This window comes from Rhipicephalus sanguineus, chromosome 8, assembly GCF_013339695.2.
Source record: "Rhipicephalus sanguineus isolate Rsan-2018 chromosome 8, BIME_Rsan_1.4, whole genome shotgun sequence".
Classification (NCBI taxonomy): Eukaryota; Metazoa; Arthropoda; class Arachnida; order Ixodida; family Ixodidae; genus Rhipicephalus; species Rhipicephalus sanguineus.
Window position 1 is genome coordinate 90,522,176 of NC_051183.1, and position 23,953 is coordinate 90,546,128.

General features: G+C 44.6%; 1 protein-coding gene across 3 annotated transcripts; it reads left to right on the plus strand.

The window, feature by feature from the left end:
* The first annotated feature begins 442 nt into the window (after positions 1-442).
* LOC119402896 (uncharacterized) lies at positions 443-23,525 on the plus strand. Of its 3 annotated transcripts, XM_037669942.2 has the most exons (6): positions 443-655; positions 4,053-4,234; positions 7,862-7,935; positions 16,006-16,119; positions 21,454-21,477; positions 23,285-23,525. In XM_037669942.2, the coding sequence occupies exons 1-6, from the start codon at positions 533-535 to the stop codon at positions 23,452-23,454; spliced, it is 687 nt and encodes a 228-aa protein (XP_037525870.1). In that variant the 5' UTR covers positions 443-532; the 3' UTR covers positions 23,455-23,525. The 3 variants fall into 3 exon arrangements, 2 of the variants coding, with proteins under 2 accessions (XP_037525870.1, XP_037525872.1); XR_005185985.2 differs by lacking the exon at positions 7,862-7,935; XM_037669944.2 differs by lacking the exon at positions 4,053-4,234.
* The last annotated feature ends 428 nt before the right edge of the window (positions 23,526-23,953 follow it).

Sequence of the window (23,953 nt, forward strand, 5' to 3'; positions counted from 1 at the left end):
CTAATTAAACGCTATGACATAAGGAAGGTAAGCTTATTCTTTCTGCGGAACTCCTTATGAAGCACCAAAAAAAGTTTGCGAAGATATCAAGGTCTCTGAAATTACACAACAGTCGCTGGTGTAATTATGGAGTATTCTAGCGCGTGTGCTTACACAATTAGTCAGGATTACTTTAGCGCCGTACAATCTCACGGCACTGTATAAATACGGTATGTGGGAAGAAATTACTTTAATCGAAAAAGGCGATTACCCTAACGTCTTGAAGTATTCCTTGCTAAGGAAAATCGCAGGCAGCTTGAGGTAATGGATATTTCAAACAATAGGGAGAAATAGCCCAGATGGTATCTTTACCGCTAAAAGAAACGAACACAAGGTGTTCTGTGGCCTTTGCCCATTGTGGTGCTGTCGCAATTCAGGGGCAAACAGGAAAATGATGAAGTACGCAACGCGAGCAATAATCGAGCTTCCTTGTGCACCTACATAAAAACTAACCTCCGAAGAGTAAAATAACCACTGCCTGCTTGCACCAGAAATGGATTATTCGGCTTGGAACTTCGCACACTCGGCATTGCTTGCAGCCGTTGCTATCTTCAGTTGCAACTGTGGAGCCCAATATGTCAAGACAAATTCCGAAGAAGATCTTAACCTTCTTAAGGTAAGCTCACTCTGCGAACAGTAGTGCCGAAGTGGTTTTGTGTTTAGACTAGTGCTTATTGGCGCCGCCATATAAAAGAAGAATCTTGGCTGCTGCTGCATAGAATTTACAGTATATAAGGTCATGCTGGCTGTTTTTTTAAAAGCCATCTGGACAGAATAAACAAATGCAAATAACATCTCTAAGACTGTACACGACTCAGATAGATGAAAGAAATGTCCTTAATAAAGGCACTTGGTGAGATTCTGTTATTCCAGTACGCATGTTTAACGTGAGAGTGCGAATGTTTTAAGGGCAGGGTGCGAGTACACAGTGTTGCAGTGTGCGAGCTTTTTGGATAAGCGTTTATCATACAAGAGGCAATCCAGGCGTGCCAGCGTAAATACATAACAGAGAGTAGTAGCACGCGTTTCACTCCAAATTGTTTTGGCAAGTTACGAGGTGAGAGCAGCACAAAGTCTGCATCAGAAGCAGAAAGAATCGCCTATGTGATCAAAATTGTAACGGCACCAGATTGCAAAGCAGGAGATATATGTCGCCGTTCCCCAAATATCGAAATTACATGCACTATTTTAGATACTGCACAGTTTACAGTTGTGTGCATTGTTTGAAATAATATTACAAGTCGTGCTCCCGCACAGCCGATGAGGCGCATGCGCACCTCGTCTTTCTGTGCAATGCGCGGGCTTGTTTGCTCGCTGGGAATCGTCGGCGAAACCGACGCTTGTACTTATAGCAATATTAATTGTTGGCGTGTGACCTCCCAAGACCACGAAAGGTTTTGAGGGATGCCATATTGGAGGACTCCGGAAGTTTCCACCGCCTAGGATTCTTTAACGTGCACCTAAATCTAAGTACACGTGCCTCAAGCATTTTCGCCTCCATTGAAAATGCGGCCGCCGAGGCTGGGATTCGATCCCACGGCCTTCGGGTCAGCAGTCGAGCACCATAACCACTAGACCACCATGGCGGTTGCTTGTAGTTAAGAACGAAGTAAAGTATAGCTTGGGCGTATTTACCATTCACAATATCTTTCTACTGAGCCATCACCTTTAGATGTCACTGTGCAAATGCTTGCCTCTTCCGTTCCGTAGAGCTGCCACACTTATGTGAAATATTTGTGTTTTTAAGAATACACCAGTGTAATTTGATGCGCAAGTGCATGTAGCGTTAAAAAGAATCGGGGTTTCTTGTTACCTCCCTCATCATTTATTAACATTGAAGCTGTTGTACCCGCCGTAGTTTGTGAGGTGTCACAGAAAACTCATCATCATGAACCGGCACGCGCTCTCTTCGTCCTCTTCTTCATCGCCCACGTCGTCTTCATCTACTGCTTCGTCGCAATACAGAAGCGCCGATTTCTCCGGCGCGGGATGCAATGAGTCTCATGGGCGAGACGACGTGTACAGAGAGTAGAACGAGAGAGAGAGAGAGAGAGAAACTAAGAGAAATAAAGATAGAGAAAGGGAGAAATTCGAGGGGAAAGGTTTCCTCGCGACGCGAGATCGAACCCGCGTACACACCATCCGAAGGGGAGCGTCATAACTACTCACCTATCCAGGCACGCTAGCAGAACACAACATTGCCTTGTATACTACAGAATAGCAAGTGGGTGGGAAATAGAAGTAAGAGAGAGGAGGAGAGATGTGAGGGTTTTAATGAGGGAAAGGAGGAGTGGAGACAGTAAAGCATATCGTAGAAAGAAAGAGAGAAGCAAAGAGATAAAAAGACAGAAAGAAAAAGATGGAGTTAAATGAGAGAATCAAAAAAAGAGAGAAAAAGATATAGGGAGCTAGAGAAAGAGAGAAAAGAAGAGAAGCGATAAATACGAAGACAGAAAGAAAGGGAAGATAGAGAAAGGAAGACAGAAAGACCGAGAAGGATAAAGAAATAGACAGAGAGAGAAAGAAATAGGGTGGTTAGGGTGAAGAGGAGTGGAACGCAACCAGCTCCGCGGCTGGATGCATCCGATTAAGTAGTGAATCAACTGAGGTTCTGGATTCGCAGTGGAGTCAAGACTGAGTAATGTGCCCCCACAAATTCGACTTCGCGCGCAGCTTTCTCCACAGGCGTTATCCGGGAAGGATTACGTTTGCATACGCCGTAGTAGCGTAAAGTCTAGCATACAAAGCGGGAATGGCGACGTAAGTATACTTTTGAATGCACGAGGAGAACCCGCCTCGCAAATGATTTGTGCTGTGACAGTGCCATGTCACGGCCACGTTTAGTGAGGACTCGAGAAGAGACGCGTGCTTTCCAGGAGCGGTGAAGAGTACAAGACGAAGGCAGCAGTGTAAGCAACGGTGCAGTGCTTCTGCCACATATAAACATCATGTCCAGTGCCTCAGCACTAGTGCGAGGCACGGCAGGGTAGTAAATAATTTCATAATGCCCACAGCGTGGGTAAGCGACGATGGTGCAATGCAGCCATTTCTTTCAAAGGCGTAAATTATGAATGAGGAAGATCTTTCTTCATAAAGTATTTAGATTGAATCGCTCAATCGCTTATCGACAGTCGTGCCATGACGATAAGATATACATGCAGAATGTGACAAATAAACAAAGGTAGCAAAGTGCGCTCGTTGTGGTGTCGCCTTCTTTTTTTTTTCGCTGCGCAGAATTTGTTAACCTCAGAGTTTGTGGTGCTTTCAAAGATTTTTTACTCGAAGGTAAAGTACCTCGGCTGTCCAAGTCTCGTGGACACGTGTATTCTCCTACACCACACACTTGCCTCAATAAAACATCGTAGAAGAACGTCGTTTTTAGCGCGCATTAAGATGACGTCAACTGAAGGTTTTTTTGACGAAGATGCCCACTTTGGGAAAAAAGGTCAAATAGTAAATGTCTATAATAATATAAAGAAGGCCGTACAGGAGCTTTTTCGAGTCATCGATGCGAAGTCGTCATACGTACACTTAAAACGGAGCCTGCTTCTAAAGGCAACATACGTTGCAGTTATCTTTCATAGGTGTAAGAACAAATCAAGGCTTGTACGTTTTTTGAGGCCATTGTTTAGCAAAAAGGTGCGCAAAATACAATGCCTGCGTTTAACTGATGCACAGTGCTGCTTATAGGCAATTGGACAGCATTAAACAACATGTCTAGAGACAACATTGTAAATTCTGGTCATATATTGTAATCTGGGCGCCGACAGAAAAATATTTAGACAAAGGATAGTATAGTTGTTCGTATATAAGGGGGGAATTTTATAAAGAATTTCATTGGGTTGTAAACAGCGAGAAATGAACAGTGAAAAATGAACATTCCTTACAACGTGTATCTGACGCAGACCTTGTCGAATTCGTTTAAATTATTGGTCCATTGGAATTTTGGCATTATGAAGCCTGATGCTATAATTTACTGTTCATATTGTATATAAATATTTCCCTTCTTGCAGGTACTCAATACACCCGAACCACTTTTTCTTTTCTCCTGGAAACCTAAAATACCTACAAACGAAACATGCGTAGGATATGACTGCACAAAACAGACAAGAACCTGCGAACATATGCGAAAAATAGCGATGAACAGAATTTATTATAACCATACAGTGTCCAAGCTTGTATCTGATAACACTTGGTAACGTATTTTCTGCATTGTTTAATGAAATCCTGCACCTGATGCACAATTAGACAACATTAAACAGCCTGTCTAGAGACCCCATTGCAAATTTTGGTTAAACATTGAAATCTGGGAGTCGACAGAAAAAGATTTAGAAGAAACGATTGTACAGTTGTTCCTTTGAGAAGGCAGATTTTTATGAAGAAATATGCGCATATTTACCATGGCGGCACGAATACAGTCATTGGAATTTTTTTTGCAGTAGTAATGGGTGATTTCCAAAGATCTACAGCATGGCATTCCTGCAATGTTTCCACTTTTTTAAAGCAAGCACTCTCGTTCACAGACTGCTTGTCTTGCTCGTTGTGCTTTTGCCACACCTAATTATAGTAAAGACACGCGACCAGCACACATACTTTTTCAAAAATTGCTATGGGATTATGTCGCCTCATGGTTGACCCTGACCCAGGCGTGGCGGACTAGGAACCTGTCGTTTACTGGAAGTGGGTGCGGTAAAACACAATGAGCGATAAGAACAGTCTGTAACGAGAGTACTAGGTTAAAAAAACTTTGCAGGAAAGCCGTCTTGAAAGTTTTTGCAAATGGTCCATACAGTAAGCACTGCACTACCTTACGGTTGAAGAATGCCCGGCCCGAGATAAAGGCTACGGAAAGTTGTGTTTTTTTTTTCATTTCTATATTCGCATACGGTGAATTGAGCACCGTGTGAAAGATTGCATGCGCTTCACTTGGCTTGTATTAAATTGTATCGATCTTGCTCGGGAGTAAGGAGGAAAACATGTGGTTTCCATGTGCTTACTCACCCTTACTGCCGTAACATGTGGGTAACACGTACCACATACGGAACCATGGCAGTGGGCTATCCGGAACGTAAAAGCCAAGCAAGTATGGGTACATTTGCGGACGCTTTTTATCCCTACCTTTGTCTACAGTGTTCTCCTGGACACTTGAATAAATAAAGAAAGAAATACATAGACAGCCGCCGGTGAATTCTTCAATAACGATATAAAATCATGCAACAAAACAACAACCAATCGTTCCATGATATTCTACGTAAATTTATAGAGAAATTGTATACGGATACCTTGATTGTATGCAAAAAGAGCATTGTGTATTTTCTGTCTAATATTTTCAGATCTGTTCATTTTTCTCACTTTTGCCGCAATGTACTGTACATCACGAGTTGTTGGCATCGCTATTAGCACATGCCATTGAACATGTGTAAAGAGTACCCTTCAGGTAATGAATAACGAAGTGGTATCTTGGAGACAATGTCTTTATATACGGCGCTTCAACCTACGTTCTGCAATGGCTATGATAATGTTGATTTCACGATTGTTGAACGAAGCAAACAGAAAGGAAATACAAACAACTCAAACAAAAGTAAAGAAACGAAAAAGAGATAAGGAACATGGGTAATGCAAAAGGCAAAAAAAGAGTTGATCCCACCATCTTAGGGATTGGTATAACGCGAAAGTGAAACATGTCCTAACAGGAGTAGTTGAATGTTTACGCTAGATAGATATAAGAGAGCATGCACAATGTCCGTTGGTGTATGACAGCTATATAGCACCGCATAACCGGGATGCATTCACGTTGACGCTTGGTGGAAAATCGCCAACCTGACGACTGTCGTCCATGATCATGATTGAAACCTTTGTGGTAGGTGTAGTAATGAACGGTGAGAGCGTAATTAGATAATTACGGTGAGAGCGTAATCAGAGAAAGCGGTGTGACAGCCGGAAGAGCGTCGCTGATTGGACGCAGAACTTGGGCCAAGGTCGCCATCCAGCGGCATCTTAATAGTTAACAAAATAAGTCACACCACGGCTCGTCTAGAGGAAAAAGTGACGCGCGTCGTGTCTCTCCTCTAGAACGTCTGCGATTTCTCACCGGACGAGCATAGGCGTTGAACGCGGTGTTACAGCCAGGCGAGGGAGGCGAGCGTCACAGTGTTTTTTAATATGGATGGTGGCTGTGAGAGAGGCCGAGGCTTGGGCTCAGGTCGCCACCTCACGGTGTGTTAAGGTGTTGAAAAAAAATTACTCCATCTCCCGCTAAAGGAGACCGTGAGGTGATGCGAAGACGGAGCACTTGCAGGATCGCGTTCCGTTGGGGTTCGCTGGGCATGCTACTTACCTCGGGCATGCTACCGACCTCGCGTCGTGGAACGCGAAGAGGAACGCTACACGCATCATGTCTTCCCTCAAGCCTGGCCGTTAATTCTCACAGGGCGAGCGGTGAACGCGGTCGACAGATGGTCGAGAGGGGGGCGTAGGAGAGGAGAGAAAGGGGAGGGGATGCGCATGCGCTGGCGCTGATCGCCGCGTTGCGCAGGAGAGAATGAGGCGCGCGAAGAGGGGCTAATCGTGGAGGCCACGGTCCCGATGCTTTGCTTCACTGTATCGCTCCCAGACGGCGGTACTACCCCGCCGATCAAAAGCACTGTGAGAGGAAAGTGCGAGAAATTAAAGGCGCGTTTGCGAAACTGCATGGTGGTAGCGGTGCAGGTGGTTGTGTGCTCGGTATCTGTTGTCGAGGACCGACAGGTCGTGAATTCGACTCCCTTTAACGAAACTTCTTTTCAAGAAGTTGTGCTTTGCCATCTGATCTTGTGCATTTTTGCGACATCATTTCCGTGACGGAAATACGTCACTGAAGTCTTGGTAGACCCCGGCATCAAACACTTTCGTCTTAAAATGTGACGCGGTCGTCAGAACATAAGTGTGAAAGGAACAATGTGCATCAATTTGTTTAAAGAATCTTAGTCGAATGGAAGATTGGTCGGCCATATTCTAACGTCACTTTTAGGAGCATGTAATGTGGAAATAAAGCGGCTGCGACCACAACACAGTTTCCGCGTGTGGTAACGGAGATAAGCAGTCGTCTCTCTCCAAGTCCGCAATCTGCCGCCAATCGCAAACGTGAGTGGAAGAGCAAACAATTGGGCAGCAACGGGGTAAGCAAGACGGCACAGCGCTCTCTTCCCAATCCAGAACGCTTCTAGGTGAAGTCGAATTCTTTGATTGTGACCCATTGCAGTGGTCTAGTGATTATGGTGCTTGATGCTGACCATAAGATCGCGGGATCGAATCCCCGCGGCGGCGGCCGCATTTCGATGGAGGTGAAATGCTTGAGGACCGTATACGTATATTTAGATGCTCTTTAAAGAACTCCAGGTGGTCAAAATTTCCAGAGCCCTTCACGACGGCGTCCCTCATAATATTATTGTGGTTGTGGGACGTAAAGCACCAAGAATATCATATTCACTTTTTCATGGTACTGATGACGATGACTACGAAGTTACTTGCGGTGAGAATATTCAGTACATAATTACTTAATATGCATGTGTTGCGATGAATGCTCCAACGGCATATTTACAACGGAAAAGGAATTACTGAGCCAGTGCCGTGTCGTAAGCCGGATAGGGCTACGCACACAGGCATTCGAGGTGCCGGGGGTGAAGGTCAGGGCATGCTATCCATTTCCTGGCATGCGCGCATGTTTACAAAGCGAATTATTTGAGTACCGCGATTTTATGGTTTCATTGCCAGTTGTAGAGATACTATTAGGAAAATTTTACTCGGGCATTTATTTCTTGCACGGTCATTTCTAACGCTGCAGGCTGAACGATACTCTAATGGGAAAATTTATATTGGGCAATCCGCCACATAAAATGAATGTCTACAATCTAACAGGTAAGATATACATTTGCCGTAAAATCCGAAACATCTCAGAATGCGATTGCTGGAATTTTTCTCTACGTGGCTACTCTGTCTTCCTATTATTGCGCATGGAACACCACGACAGTACTGGTAAGCTTTATGTGCAGCCTAATGGCTGCCTTTTTATATTCAGAAGTGTTTGCATGAGCTTCCTTCCTGCAAGCTTAATGGGCGCTTGTGTCAACAAACGTTTGGCACTCTCACGAAGTTGCCGTCACAAAAAATTGTCACCCTCCCAGATTTCATGTATAGATTCTTGAGGGTTCGGCTATCCATAGACGTCGTTTTCTACCCCTAATTTCATCCACGCAAGGAGAAAATATAGGGACGGCGATTAGTAGGCGCAATTTTTGTCGAAATCAAAAGCACCTGCGACAACAGCTGTCCCCAGTCCATTTTTCCTGGGCTTGAAGATGCTTGCATAGGTAACGAGCCCTTTCTTCGAATAGATATCAACTAACTTAGTGTACTTAGCATTTTATTATCAATGCCGGATGGTCGCAGTTGTAGACACAACGTGTGCTTTGAAGTTCTAAAGGACGTGGTAATGAGCCATGTACTGTTCAATGCCATGTTCACTGGCTGAGCTCTCTAACACTGTCGAAATCTCGCGTGCACTGACGCTGTACGAATATTACCAACTGTAGCAACGCATCTGCAAATTTTGCAAGCCTTCCATAAGCCGAAACTAGTACATCAAAGTGCTTACTTCGTCAAGGCCTTCATCTTTCCGTTGCACAAGGTTCGAGATCGGTATTAGCACATTGCGCTGCGGAACCGTGTAAATTTTACGGGTGGTAGCCAATATTGCAAAACAGTGAAGAATTTGACGTGACCTTCAGTCGATCTCAATCCACGACCAAGTTTTCCTTACTTCTCCGTGATTTCTAGCGTTTTAATTTCCCCGGGTTCCTTGGTTTGATTTTGATTCTTTACGCCTTTGCCATTTCTACTTAAGGGAGGTATTGCTCAAGAAATCTGCTTGAGATCGTAATTGCTCAAGAAATCTGCTTGAAATCGTAAAATACTGCAAGCAGCGTGCATTATTTGAAGTACCAAAATAAGAAAGAAGCGCTGGAACATATTGTGATGTCATTTTTTCCGAGCTTTAAAGATGGAGTTTCGTTGACAGATTCAACTACAACATTGAAACATTGATTCAATCTACCTTATTTAGGGAATGCACAGGAGTTGCTATGGTACAAATGTGGACGAGTCAGTCAGTTCTTTTAAGCCAGGGTAACTTACACAATAAAAAAAACGCCAGGACTGCGCGGAAAGCGCAGCACAGTCACAGTGAAAGCTCGAAGAGCGGCATTTCTAGAGCCCGTTATAAACTCTCTTGTGGCTACTAATACAACTACACTAGCAACGTACCCACTACGCCACAGACTATAATATTTGTGAAGTTGGAAGCACCCACCACGACATTACTCGTCATTCTGCGGAGAAGCGAGGTACCATCTTTAAGGAATTATGTGCAGTTTCTTGATGCGACGACTGATGATGATGAAGAGTTATGACTGAGCCTTTTGTAATCGGTTGGAAGCTTTAAATGACCCACTAGTTATGTACTTCGCATTTTGTGACGCCAGGTCGTTATTTCATTCTCCCACCACACTTTATAACATACACTAACGTGAGAAAGAGATAGAGAAAGGGAATTAACTTTATTCAGGCCCTGAGGAAATGGATCATGGGAGCTTTATGGGCATCCTTAGCAACCAATAGAAATGCACTTGCGCGGAACCCACTACGCTATAAATGATAATTTTTGTGAACGAAGGAAGCAGCCACTACGCAATTTCTCGTCATTCTGCGCAAAACCGTGGTATCTGCTAAACACCTGTAAGGCATTATGTGCACTTTGTTGATACTGTGGCTAATGACGATGAAGAGTTATGGCAGACCCTTTTGTAATGGGTTGGAAGCATCCAACAACTCACTCGTTGCGCAATTCGCATTGTGTGACGCCTGGTTACAGAATTCGCGTTGTGTGACTCCTGGTTGTTATTTTACTCTTCTACCACGCTACATTACATATGGTAATGTGGTTCCTTCCCGACATGAAGACTGTATAGGGTCTTTTTGCAAGGCAGTTCAAGCACCGGCATGCCTCAGAGGTTGAATACTGGGCTCCCACGCAGAGGACCCAGGTTCGAACCTCGTTCCATCCTGGATTTTTTTTTCTTATCTAGCTTTTTTTCTTATTTCGAGCGATAGTGCTTACGGACACCGGCGGCGGCGGCGGCGGCGGACAACTACGGCGCCAAAAACGGCCGGTGAAATTACCTGATAACAGCTTTCGCTGTAAAACGAAAGACCTAGAGCTGTGCCACCGCGCTGCCTCGAAGCGACACAGGAAGTGCGCGCGTCGCATCTCCCCACAGTGTGGCCATCTCTGTATCTGCGCAATTTGGTCTATGTCGCTACCCTGTCGGGAATTCCAGATGGTAATCCGGATCGCACGCATCTATGTGAACCTTAGGACGAATGACTTTTAGTGATGAATTATGCGTAGTTCCCCGATCTTAAATTGCAAATTTACTCAATTGCTCGCACTCGCGTAATATTCCACCTTTTTCACTCCGCCTCCCTACCATTGGCTCTCATTCAGGGACTGTAATTGGTAACTATTTCTTAGCTGTACGCCTTTCACAGTCAGTCCGATGATTTGTCCCAAGGCAGCGTCACGAAAAGGCCGTTGAGGGGCGCGCAATGTTTTCAGGGTACACTCATTTCATCGAAGAAGGGTGGCGTGACGTGCGTGAGTGTAGAAAAACTTTGTTTGATCACACGTTGCTCTAGTTGTGGATATTTCAAGATGGGAGTGTAGCACGATGCGGTGCGCCGCTGTCGCAATCTCTTGATAGTTCTCAGTTCCGCAGTGGCGTCTTGGGGCAATATCGGCACTGGGCTGTCATAAGGCTGGATTGACCACCAGAGTAATTCGTCCTAGGTGCCAGCGAGTTGGCCATTCGCGAAACTCACCGGAGCGTTGAAAGCCTGTACAGAGCGGCGACGACTGAGCTTGTCAAGGGAATTCGTGAAGCACTTACCAGGCGATGACTGCGTTCTATGACCTGGCAGTCATAGCACGCAGGGTAACCCGCCGTGGTAGGCTAGAACGTATGGTGTCGAACTTCTAAGATAGAAAGCGCGGGTTCTAGTTCCAGCCACTGCAGCCTGTTGCGACCGGCTTACTCAGGCACTGGAATTTCAGGAGGAGGATGCAAAGACAAATGAGAGACTGAAGAAAAACTTAACAGCGGTTAATTTACATGGTACACATGACAAAGTGTTTGTGTCGAGTGAGCTGGATGGCTCGTTATAAAGGTCTCTTCTCCCGAGGTCCTTAGATGGCGTAATTGCTCCCAGGGGGTCAGTCCAATCACATCACACGCACGAGTTACAATAGTGCCGTCCACACCCGCAGAGGTCAACGTCCTTTACGGGGGCACAACGGCCGCACTCTCCACTTCTGCCACAGAGGGGTCATTTCTTGACACGCGAAGGTTGCGTGACGTTGGGACACACGCTCGGACATTTGGGTTTTTCGAAGGATACGCCACCCCGAAGCGTCCTAACCGCTCGCTTAGCCATAAGAATGGACCGTGATCTTTGTCAACGCCGTTGCCTCTTCAAGCTTGGAGTGGCCACAGAGAGCCCTTACGGTCACCAAGTAGCACCTTTGTGTATCGGGCCGCATGTATTCAAGCCAATGCACTTGCTTGAAGGACTCTCAGCCGGTAATCATCCTTGCTGCGCATTGTTCCAGAGAACAGAGGTGCGCCGTTTCCTCTTCGGCTCAGGCGCCTGATGCGACAAGCCGCCTAGGAAGCGATAACGCCGTCGGCGTTGAATGCATACATCTGCTTAGTATTCTCTGATTTATAAATTAAGCTGGTCGTTTGGCACGGAGTTGTGTGGGTGCCACCTTTATCTCTACTAGTTGCCGTTTGGCCTGATGTACAAGTAGTCGGGCGTCGTGAAGCCTGATGCTTCGTGTTCGTAGTGGCGGGAAATGTGACGAAGACTTTGCAGGCACGTGCGCTCCAAACGGCTACTAGTCGAAAATATGGATAGCGATTCGTGACAAGGAAGTGGGTGGGTCCGCTTTCGCAGGTCGAAACTAGATATTGAAACGGTAGTCGCTGGAGACGCATATGCCGGAACTGAAGGAGCCGTACTCCAATACTAGTTCTCGCGAACAAAACCATTCGTCCTTACCAGCAAAACATAGTCAGTAACCTGAAATAGATGTGTCGTGTTTATTTTGAAATAAACAATTTTTTACGCCCTTGTGTGTTTTGGAAGGAGCACGCGAGTGTGAGTATTGCACTTGTCCCGGGAGTGGAGCTCGGCGTGATACAGTGATGGGACTCTGACATCTTTTGGTCAGTCTTCGGGAAGGAACGGCAACAAGACGTATAAAGCTTCGAGCCCACATAACAAAGCGTTTGTTAAAGCTTGGACATGCGTAAATATGTTCCCTAATACAAAGCGCATGCAAGTGCTAGCCCGGATTATCGTAATACCGGATGATTGTTTCCACCACGGCCACTTATATATCTGAGCGGACACACAACAAAGCAAATCTCGCATATCAACAATTGTCGAGATGTCGGTCGGCTACGTGATGAAGTGGGGTTGGCGAAACCGTCCTCAAGGCGCCTGAAAAAGTGGAATGGACGGGAAGGGCAGGACATATTTTTTCGTGTCACATCTGTACGACGGAAGGCGCAGTTCACTTATGAACACTTACGAGGGCGTCTCGGCGGCGTATGCGGTGTGTCGTCGATCCCATCATTTTTCGCGTAGGCTAAACGCCTAGCAGTTTCTGTTCTACCCACCTAGGTTTAAACGACAGCAGATGTGCTTGGAGCCACAACAATTTCTGCAAGGTCACTGTCGCAATTTGCGATTCGTGTTCACCATTTGCGGCAATTCAAAGCAAGATAACGATGGTATTGTCATTAATAATGTCTAAGTATACGTGTTGACTGAAATATAAATTTGTTTTGACTTATAATCGCGCTCAATATTCAGTGTGCTTTATTGAATTGTTTTAGAGGGCAGCTGGTAGGCGCTCATTCCTGCGGTGAGCGGCGTCACCGTCGCCGTCGTTGGCGTAACCGATGGAAAGAAATACCGAGGATCGAATTGGATTTGAACCCGGGCCCGCAGCGTGGCAGTCTAGTATTCTACCGCAGAGTGACGCTGGTGCTTGAAACTCATTTGCAAAAAGACCCTATACAGGCGTCATGTCAGGCAAGGAATCGCGCTATCCTATGTAGAAGCGAGGCAGAAGAGTAAAATAACAACCGTCATCACACAGTGCTAATTGCGCTACCAGTGTGTGGTTTAATGCTTCCCACTCACTGCAAAATGTTCAGCTATAATTTTTCATCGTCATCAGCCACATGCAGCATCAACAAAGTGCACATAATACCTTACAGATGTGTAGCGAGTACCTCGCTTATCCGCAGAAATACGAACAATGGCGTAGTGGGTGCTGTCCTACTTCACAAAAAATAATGATTTATGGCGTAGTCGATACCTTTCGGAAAGCCAAAACTTCAAACACAGTTGGCCTTGCCCCAACACGAAGCCGAGCTCAGGATTCGCATTGGACAGTATCGTAATCGCCTGAATTTTTATAGTAGATTATGTTTTTGCTATTTCGGTAACAGATGTCTGCTAAATTCGATTTCCTTCACATCGCTGAGTGTTAATATTACATTATTGTTTTTTAAGTCAACAAGAACATTTTTATTGCTATTAGATTGCCAGATCATATAGGGTACCTCATCGTGTCTCAGTATTTCGAGTTGACAAGTTCATTGCATGCATTGGGCTCTCACGGTCCTGTCTGCCAAGATTTGCAACGCCACGCGCCGCGAAAAGGTGAGAGTTCAAACTGGGGGGCGATCGGAGATCTGTTCGTTCCGCTTGTTCGTCCTCCTGGGGAAGAACAAGTGCGCTGATTGGCTGAAGCGGGAGATGCCACTCAAGGCCCGGGGGTGTCGCCATTTCTTTTTTTTTGCTTGATCTTTTCTTTTTTGGTGACGTCATATCTCCGGCATAACGAGTGGGGTGATCGGAGATATCTGTTCTGCGCCGTTCGTTCTGTACCCATTCTGGCGGCGCACGCGATTGGCCGAAGCCGGAAAAAACCACGTATCAGAGGGGCGTAGCCATTTTTCTTTTTGCTTGATTTTTTATTTTTTGGTGACGTCATACCGCGTCACAACGAGCATGTCGTCTGCTACAAACGAACGGAGCGCGAGACCGTTCGGACGCGTTCTCTCGAGCGAACAAACGGCTTCGCACGGCATGATGCGGCGGTTGCGGCTGCCGCAACAGCTGATTTTGAGAAAATGGCGCTTGTGACGTGTGCTTCTCTCGCGGTTGGAGGTGCGAGCTGCGTTTGAAGACCTGAGCGAGTGCGGCGTCGGTTTTGGTTCTCGAAACGAACAGTGCGAACAAAATGAACGGGCGTGCCACTGGGCTGTGGTCTTACGCGCAGGGACTTCTTAGTTCAAAAGCGCTACCAGGTACTGCCACGTGTCGTCCCGGTCCTCACTCGTGAACGACAGCCCCAGTGGGCACGACGGCGTAGGTATCTGTGGGTGCTCTTTTATAAAAGCCAGCAGAAGCTCCTTTCGACGATTCGACACCCGGGAGCCAAGCCAGACATTGCGGTGGGACGACATCTTGAAAAACTGCGCCAACCGCTACTTTTCTCTTTTTTTTTCCGCGTGCGCGACTTCAGATAGCGAGCAGGTTAGAAAAATTAACACCAATAAATATCAGCACTGAAACCTATTGCTGTTTCAGAAACTGTTTGAGCTTGAAAAGAAAAACAATATCTTTTCGTATAACAACTGTATTTATTAGAAGGCGAGAAACACTTCGTCTTGAAATATACGGTTCCCTTGCCGAGGACAAACGATGCGCGTCTACTTCCGGAAAGCTCGCCGCTCACCGCTTGACGATTGGCTGTCCTCTTCCTCTCGGCGGAAGAGAGCTGCGGACCGCCCACTTTTGTGACGTAAAACCGCCAGAACGAACGCGGAATGAACAGAGATCTCCGATCCCCCCCCTGAGCACCGCTTGTCCTTCGTCTCGCGGGCGCGCGCCTCAATATAGAGGGAATGACGTACCGTAAGGAAAAGCCCTATGAAGTTATCTGCGCTCTGACGTCGCTCCCCTACGTAGACATCGCTGCTCTGACGTCGCTGACAGAAGCACGTGACACTGAGAGAATTTTTCGAGGCGACATATGCTACTTGTGTAATCTGTTGCTTGAGTACATGAATGAAAGTTTAGAGAAATGATAAAACACACAAACGGAATATGGCCTGTTTTTATTTTTCTACTTCGAATCGCAGCAAGATGCGAGGCTAATCTCTCTCCGTTTCGAATGCGTTCGTGCTCTCGCCGCCCACGCGTTGTGCAGGCGCCGGACTTGACAATTTTGATTGCTTTTGATCACGGCCCCTCGCCCGTGATCGGCGCACACGTCCCCGGCATTATGGTTAATGTGTTAAACTTTAGTGCTAGAGCACAGAGAATGCTCGAGTTTGCGAAAATCCTTGTTTTTGTATTTTTATTGTGAATAATTGATTTATTTTCATTATACGATATTATGACGCACCTTATCACTCTTTTGTTTGGTGGTTGCACTTTCAATTCGCGTTTTACTTTATGGGGCAAGCTGGCGGGAGCGAAGAACTGATGCACGGTTTACCCACGATTTTAATCCAAAACACGAGCTTACATACCGAAAAGATAATGGAGCAAATAACTTAGGGTGGAAATTCTGCCTTGGCTTCGATTGGCAGGTTTTCAAATCGCCAAAGCGCTTCTAGTGCTTAGGCAGTTAAATGATCTGTATTACGAGTCAAAGGAAAAAGTGCAACCCGCAAATGATCGTCACCTTGCTCTCCGAATGTGTAAGCATGTTTTATAAAGCCAGTTAGTGAATATTCGAAGACAAGTGTCTCTACTATAACACTTGTGTTTTTAAATCGTTCACAGAACCCATTCCAGAGCCATATCTAAGCTCTTACTGTATGGAGCTCATATATAGTCAGCCAATAACTTATAACTGCAGCGTTATGCTTGTATCTAAAGACATTTATGGAATGTGCAGTAAGTAATCAGCTATCTTAATATAGTACTCATATTGTGAATCAAAAATGATCAAGCACAGATGTTTCTAGCGTTTACTTTCGACTACTACGAAGAAGTCTCATTGACACGCATGTTAGCATTGCCAGTCATGTTGGACAACATAAAATGAGTATCTGTCTAGTTCGAAAACAAACCGTGTAGGGTTCCCCATTATGGAAAAAATATTTGTGCATTTCCAGAATACAAAATAAATCCCACTAGCAAAAAATAAAGAATATGTTTCAGGCAGGACTGGACAAGGTTACTTTGAAATTGTATCACGATACCATACAAGTTACTTGGGCAAGAAGTATTTGAGATACAGATACAAGATACTGCGACAGTCATTGTATCCGAGAACGATACTTTGCAATTGTATCTCACGATACTTAGATACATTCGACAATGTGTTATTACATATCTATACCGGGTGATCAAAATGAACTTTGATGATTTTCTTACAGTGCCTCCTCTGCAAATAAGTTTAGCGGTCAGAGGGAATAAGTTTAGCGTCCACGTCCTCTCCTTTGTCCTTTGTCTACTGTTTGCGCTAAATACCAATATGACTGACTTGTTCCAACTAGCCCAACAAGCAACGTTGCTGGGAATAAGTGAGATCGTAATTATCGTTGTCAACCTCCCAGTTAATATGCGACGATCGACTTTCTATTGGCTGCACTACGCAGGTATGTTTGTATCGAAAAGTTTGAGGCAGTCTCTTTTCTACAAAGATCATCTTGAAAATATTTTTCTAGCATGTCCGTGCTCCGAGATATCCAGCTGCAAAGTTTAATCGGGGTTCGAATAATTACGCATGCAATACAGCGGAGATTGGCGCAAAGTTCTTTCGTGATGTGACGCGCAGTCATTCCTTGATATCACCAGCTGGTTATAAAAGGGTAACCGTTGTCTTTGTCTAAACGCCGCACAAAATTTCCGCGGCTCTTCGGGGCGTTGCTTTGCGCCAGTCTGTATACTGTCTTGCATGTGTAATCATGCGAACCGCAGTGAAACTTCGCGGCCGGGTGTTCAGGGCCACGGGTGTGCTAGAAGAATTCTGCCAAGTGAAACTGTGAGGCAGCAGGACTGCCTCAAACTTTTCAATAAAAAACATGCCCACTTACTGCAGTCACTAAAAGTTCATTGTGTAGCCGTAGTTAATTCAGTGGGTGTCAGCGATAATGATCATCCCACTTTGTATCTCCCTAGATACGTAACTTATTTGGAAAGCTGGTTTTCACGTACCTATGGTGAATCTTATGAAAACCATAAAGCTTAATTGTGATTACCCTTTACATTGTAGCATAAAATGTCTATGCGCAAAAATGTTTTCATTTAAGATTTCTTAACTACGACGAGCTTTGTTTCATTTGAACGAGGTGTCTGTTAGTGTTTAAAAAGTTTTTATTTCTTTCTCAATGTGTATTAGTTTCATTCGGAAACAATTTACCCGGGTTTATTTAAGCTGCACAACGGTGACAGCTGTTTATACACTGTGCTGTCAGTGGTTTTTACCTGCCGTTTTCGTAATTAATGCGAGTCGCTACTCTGCTTGCCGACCACCTAGGGGATTGCCATCTAATTTCAAGCACTTCAATAAGAAGCCTGCGCACGATGCCGCAATTACCGGTGTGTTGTACTTTGTCCGTAAACGCATCACCGTGTCCGCAATATTAAATCACCAAGCAGGTGTACAGCAGCAACAACGCTGGTAACGACTTTCATTGTGACGCATCGTGCATACGTTGATTGCACTCGATTTTAATATTCTGATTATGTATTGGCGTAAAACGCTCGTTAGTGACATACAAACGTTTAATCTTTTATTATTTATTATTTTACGGCATAAGATGTGCAGCGTAGAAACGTCCCAAACGTATTGTATAATTGCACAAAGCATCGCAGGACACCGCCGCTATTCACACTATTGCCACATACAGCTCCCATGATATGGTAATTATTAACAACAAAAAAACATGGTTGATCCCTCCGTCATAGGAATCGGAATAACACGAAAGTAAATCGTGCCCTTACAGAAGTAACTGAATGTTTACTGTACATTGATATAAGAGAGTTTGCACAATGTATATTGATGTCAGGCAGCTATAGCACATTTAACGTGGATGTGCCCACTTTGATGATTGGTGGTACATCTCCACCCTGACGACGTTCCTGCTAAATGATTAAGCAAACCCTTGTGGTAGCTGTAGTAGTCGATGGTGAAAGCGTAATCAGAGAACTAGGTGTGATAGCCAAAAGAGCGTCGCATATTGGACGCAGAACTTGGTTGCCATCCCGAGGCATGTTAAAATGTGATTAAACACCACGGCCGGACTAGACGGAAGCGCAAAGCGCGTCGTGCCGCCCCGGTAGCCCGGCCGCGATTTTTCAAGGGGAGAGCGCTGTTACAGCCAAGTGAGGCAGGCGCGCGTCGCAGAGCCATGAGCGAGACCGACGCGACGCTTGGCTAAAGTCGCCACCAGACGGTGTGTTAAGGCATTGACAAAAGTGAACTTCTATGGAAAACGCGCCGAATGGGAGGGACGTGTAACGCGTTGCAGGTGCTAGTCGCGGAGGCCACAGTAATGACGAATTAATTTACCGCTCCCAGAGGGCAACACCATGACGCCTACCGGGAGAATGGTAGATATAAAAGGCGCGTTTGTAAAGCATTTAGTGTCTGTGACCTGGCGCAGTGCATAGCGTGCCCAGCATCTGTTGTTGCGCACCGAGCGGTCGTGGGTTCGATGCCCGTTGACGGAACTTCTTCCTTTACCATCTGATCGTGTATATTTTTTTCGACGTCATTTCCGTGACGGAAATACGTCACCGAAGTCTTGGTGGACCCCGCCATAAAACACTTTCGTGTTAAAAAGTGAGCAGACCTAAAGAAGGAAAACAAATATATAAGTCAAATAGAAAGGCGGTTACCAATCAATCACAATGAATAAGAACGGAAAGGCGATACAGGCGGCGCACATACTAGCTATGACAGTTAGGAGTCAAATATCGTCAACTTACCTGCCAGAGCAGGACAACAGAAAACACATTGACTATGGAAAATATCACAAAACAGCCCGTTGGGACGCTCATGAGAACAGCCGTGCATGTGTTTAACACTGCTCCTCGAATCCTCTTCTTGAAAGCTTCAAGATGGTTCATCATGATTTTCGTTAGTTTAATTGAAACTCAAGGTCGCTATGTTGCGAAGTAATAGGCAGAATTTTCCTTTCTGCATACACCAGGCACCCCCGTATTTTTCGGCATCTGTCCTCAACTTCGCCTTGACATAGCAATAAGCTTGAGTGGAATATAAATAATGAAACAGCAGCAGCAATGGCGCAGACAGTGGAAAGTAAGCATGAAGCAGAGAGCTTATTTCGGCAGCACGTTACAAAAGACATTGATGTAAACAGACGGTATAAAATAGAGAGACCTAAGTAATGTGTGTCGTTCAAAAGAAGAGTAGCTAAAAAGCACTTATGATTTTAAAAACTATTTGAATAATGATAGCGGGAAGAAAAAGATACGGTACGCCCAGATATCGTCTGTTAGGTAAATGTTTCTTTTATTATATGTAGCATCGGTACCAGTGGTGCGATAGTGGTTAGAATCTCATTTTCATATAAGTAAATATGATCTAATATATAAGTCAAAATTACATCCACGAGATCCTTCAGATCGCTGGTGTGCGCAACCTACGAGACGCCGAGAAACCCCATTCTTCGATTCTTCAGACATCGTAACGAAGCACCACGGAAGAGAAACTTCGATAACAACACTACAGTGCCATCACAATTTGTGCGAAAGACGCCGCACACATTGGAGTACACAGCACGGCCCTGACACAACTAAAGGGAAAAAATCAGAAAAACAAAAGGTCAGCACGGCGTAGACGTTCGTGCGCTTGATTTTGTCGAGACAGCGCGAGCGCCACAATGTGACTCTGATCCACTAATAGCGACGCGGAGACCTCGTCGCCTGGCCTTGCTAGAGGACTCTGGCGGATAGATCGGAGAATGTCACTGCGTCTAGTTTTACTCAGGTGGCTTATAGTGGAAACAGTGTCCATGTTGAGAAGCTGAGTTCAGCCAACGTTTGTTGTTCAGCACGGAGGTGTTGCGATGCAGTACCTTGTATCATAAGATACACGATACATTGTTGAATGTATCGGAAATACAGATACTGATACACGTCTTGCGAGGCGTATCGCGATACAGATACAAGATACCCAACGAGTATCTAAGATACATGTATCTTCGATACTGCCCAGCATTGGTTACAGACGTGTTTTGAACGCGTCATAAATTTTGTTGTCGACTATAGATAACATCCACTATGTAGTGAATGAATCGATATTAATTTGATGCGCGTAAAATAAAAGTAAATCACAAATTATTACGAATGTGTGTTGCGTAGACATTGAAATTTGAGATACACATAATCTTCTTAAATCACTTCAATGTATCTCGGTATGCAGAGCCTAAGGTTATACATTTCAATTTCGGACCTTATATGGATGCTTATATAAATTATTTAGGTTATGAGGTAACCTTATTATTCAGCACGAAGGCAACTGGCGCATTTGCAGTGCCTGTTAATATTACGTTTTTGGGCCACTGGTAGATTGCTAGCGGTAATGTACGTGTAATGATGTCACTTGCATTCAAATGAAATTCGTTATTTTGCTGAGGACAATGTAGCTTTACCAGCCCTTCGTTGTCATGGTCCTTCGGATCTCGTCACGAAGCATTATTAACCGACTTTCACAAATCGAGATCGTTGTATTAACCTTCTATTACTCTTCATATGGCACTCTGTGTATAAAACTAAGACCGCTAAAGAAGGTATGTTCGGTACCGTTACGTGACTAATATTATCAGTCTTTAGGTCATTGACAACATGCCGCTCTGTGCAATACCTTCCTTCGCGGAGAATACAACCCACTGAGATTCACACTGTGCATATTATTCGCCGAATATCGAGGAATTTCAAGGGGTCACTGTGCTCTGCCGTAAACACGTAAACCCAGAGATTTGCTGTGCTGAGGACCCCTTTCGAAGTCGTCAGGCGTGTAACCGGTCGGTTACATGAAAATCGGAAAATAAGCGTGAGTGGCGTTTCGTTCTTCTCTCTGTTTTTTTAGAGTGCATAGCTCTATAATCGACAGTAAGGTCAGTCCCTCTAGTGGGTATGAATCAGTTCTCCTTAGGCTACAAAAAAGCAATATGAAACGCTCTTTGTCTTATGCCTATTTGGAGTATTATAATTTCAGCTGTATGCTTCGATCGTTTAATTTTGTGTGATTTTCAGATCCCTCGGACCCTAACGTACTGGGTGAGTACATCTCCACAACAATATACTGGTGTTTATGTGTAATAACTTCACGATATAAAATGCGGTAAATGTCTAAGGGTTACAAACACGAGTATTTCTGAGAGCTCTTAAAGAGAAATGCTAGCATGTGTATATTAATCTGAGAAGGAAGGAAAAATAGCAGTTTTGTGCTTATTTCATGCTACGATATACTATTTTGAGATGATCTTGAAGGATGTCAGCAATAATAGCGACGAACAGAAAACATATATTCCATTTGTTTTTGGCAGGAGCGCTCAAGCATTTTGAGAGCGATGCTGACGTTTGAAAGAAAAGTTACAATAGGCAGTGTCGGTTAAACAGCTTCTCAGTGTAACTGTCATGGTGGCTCAGTGTGTGTGTTCACCAGATGTGCATCTGGTCTCAGGTTAATCCACAGAATTGGAGCTGCATTTAGGTTTTGACGCAATGCTTGAACTTTTCAGTCATTTTAATAAAAACTGCTGGAGTTTTGCGTCCCGAAACCACGATATGATTATGGGGGACGCCGTAGTGGAGGGCTCTGGAAATTTCGACCTCTCCGGTAGCTTAGCGTACACCTAAATCGAACTACACGGGCCTCAGTAATTTTCGCCTCCACCGAACATGCGGCCGCCGCGGCCGGGATTCGATCCGGCGGCCTTAGAAATACTTTTCAGTAAAACGATATGCTGTGATATTTAAGAAAATATTAACTTCTAACTTCACTGTGCCCTTTTTTTTGCGCTGAATGATCTTGAAAGGAATTTCAGAACGCCATTTTACAGTGTTTTTTGGGCACATTAGAAAATACCATATAGTCAAAACAAGATGTGTAAATACCGCTCCGGGCTCAAACAACATATAAGTTGCTTTTATGCCAAGATGATTTTCTAAAACACAATTGATGTACGCTTCATTTTTTCTCCAATAGCCTAAGAATAAAATTCTTAGCTTGGGGGTTTTAAGTACATTGTGTAGAAAAGAATGCGGCCGATGGCTTGTTGGTCACACCTTGGGTCAGTTCTAACAATACAGCCAGGATAACGCTGAAAAGAGAGAGTGAGAGAGGGAAATAGATGAAAAGGAAACGCAGGGAAATTAACATGGGTAACCGGTTTTCTACCATGCACAGGGGTGGACAGAAGGTGGACAGAGAGGCAAAGATACCGTGTACTTAATCTGGTAAATTAGTTACCAGAAGGATAAAAATATTTATACTATTTATAGCCAGAACAAGTTTACGCCACAAGGATTAAGGGAGTTGTGCTTTAAGAAAGCTTCCGGTATGATTCAATGTCATTCTACGAGATTTACGTGCGATCAATTTTGTAAATATGGACATAGGTTGTGTTCTTGGCATACAAATATTCTGAGTATCCTTCGAGGTCAAGTTGCGCGAGTAAAGGTAACGGAAGGCTACAGAGATTCCAGAGCGCGCGGAAATAAAACTGAGAACGCACGCGATTACTGCAAACGTCTCCAAAAAGCGCTACAACGAACCGTTATGCTGATGAGCGGAAGGTGCACTCATGCTTTACAAAATATGCCCACAATATTCATTTTGACTTGTTGCTTATGCACTTTAAAATATTTTCCAAGAAATTCTATAACATCACGTGTTTTAGCTAAGCTTGAAGGTAGATAGTCTGTCATTTGAGTGAAAACGGCTACACAAGGAAAGTTAAGTTCTTCGTCACTGTCGTTCTGCAACTATTATTTCTGTGGAAGGTTCCTTGAAGCTTTCCTGAAATTCAAGCTGATTAAACAACTGACTTCGTTACTGCTGACTCCATGCCTTCCATTACAGCTACCACAAAGTGCAGCCTGTACATGCGCGGAAAGCTCCCTTCCCGTGTGTACCCTCCGAGGGACTGCCAATTTGCGTTCAACAGGTGCAGCAGTTCGAGAATAATTTATATGCCGTACAGTCCGAGTTGCGCCGTTCATGTTCCAGAAGAAGAGGGAAGAAAACACTAAGGCCTTGGGAAAGTTCATAAGCACTTTTTCATGAACCAGCAATAAAATATTTTAACGTGTTTCACAAATACTTTCCGAAAAAAAAAAACAGCGTTTCTCCCAGCTATTTCTCCCGTTGTTTTTCGAACTCTGTCTCGTTGCGCCGTCGTGCGTTGCCCCGCGGTGCTATGTGGCATTGCTGCTGATTGCCTGGAAAACCGCGGATCCCTTTCATTGCTAGAGTTCGGCTATCTGCGGTCACTTGTGAAACGGTATTAAGAAACAATTTTACTTGAGGGAAGCAAGAGTACATACGCATTGAGAGGCTAGCTTGCATATTCGCACTCGCAGGAACAAAGCGACGCTGATCGCTTTCCATAGTACTACGGTAGGCATATAAGTAAATAAATAAAATAGTATATAGTTTTCAAGAACCGCGTCTGATTGGTTCCTAAATGCGATTTTCTGCACACGCATCTGTACATGACCGGTGTGTTTTACTACTATTAATAACAGCTGT

Coding starts and splice junctions, on each gene's coding strand:
- LOC119402896 (XM_037669942.2), top strand. CDS start 533: ATGGATTATTCGGCTTGGAACTTCGCACACTCGGCATTGCTTGCAGCC. Junction 656..4,052: donor AAGATCTTAACCTTCTTAAG/GTAAGCTCACTC, acceptor CCCTTCTTGCAG/GTACTCAATACACCCGAACC. Junction 16,120..21,453: donor AGACATTTATGGAATGTGCA/GTAAGTAATCAG, acceptor TGTGATTTTCAG/ATCCCTCGGACCCTAACGTA.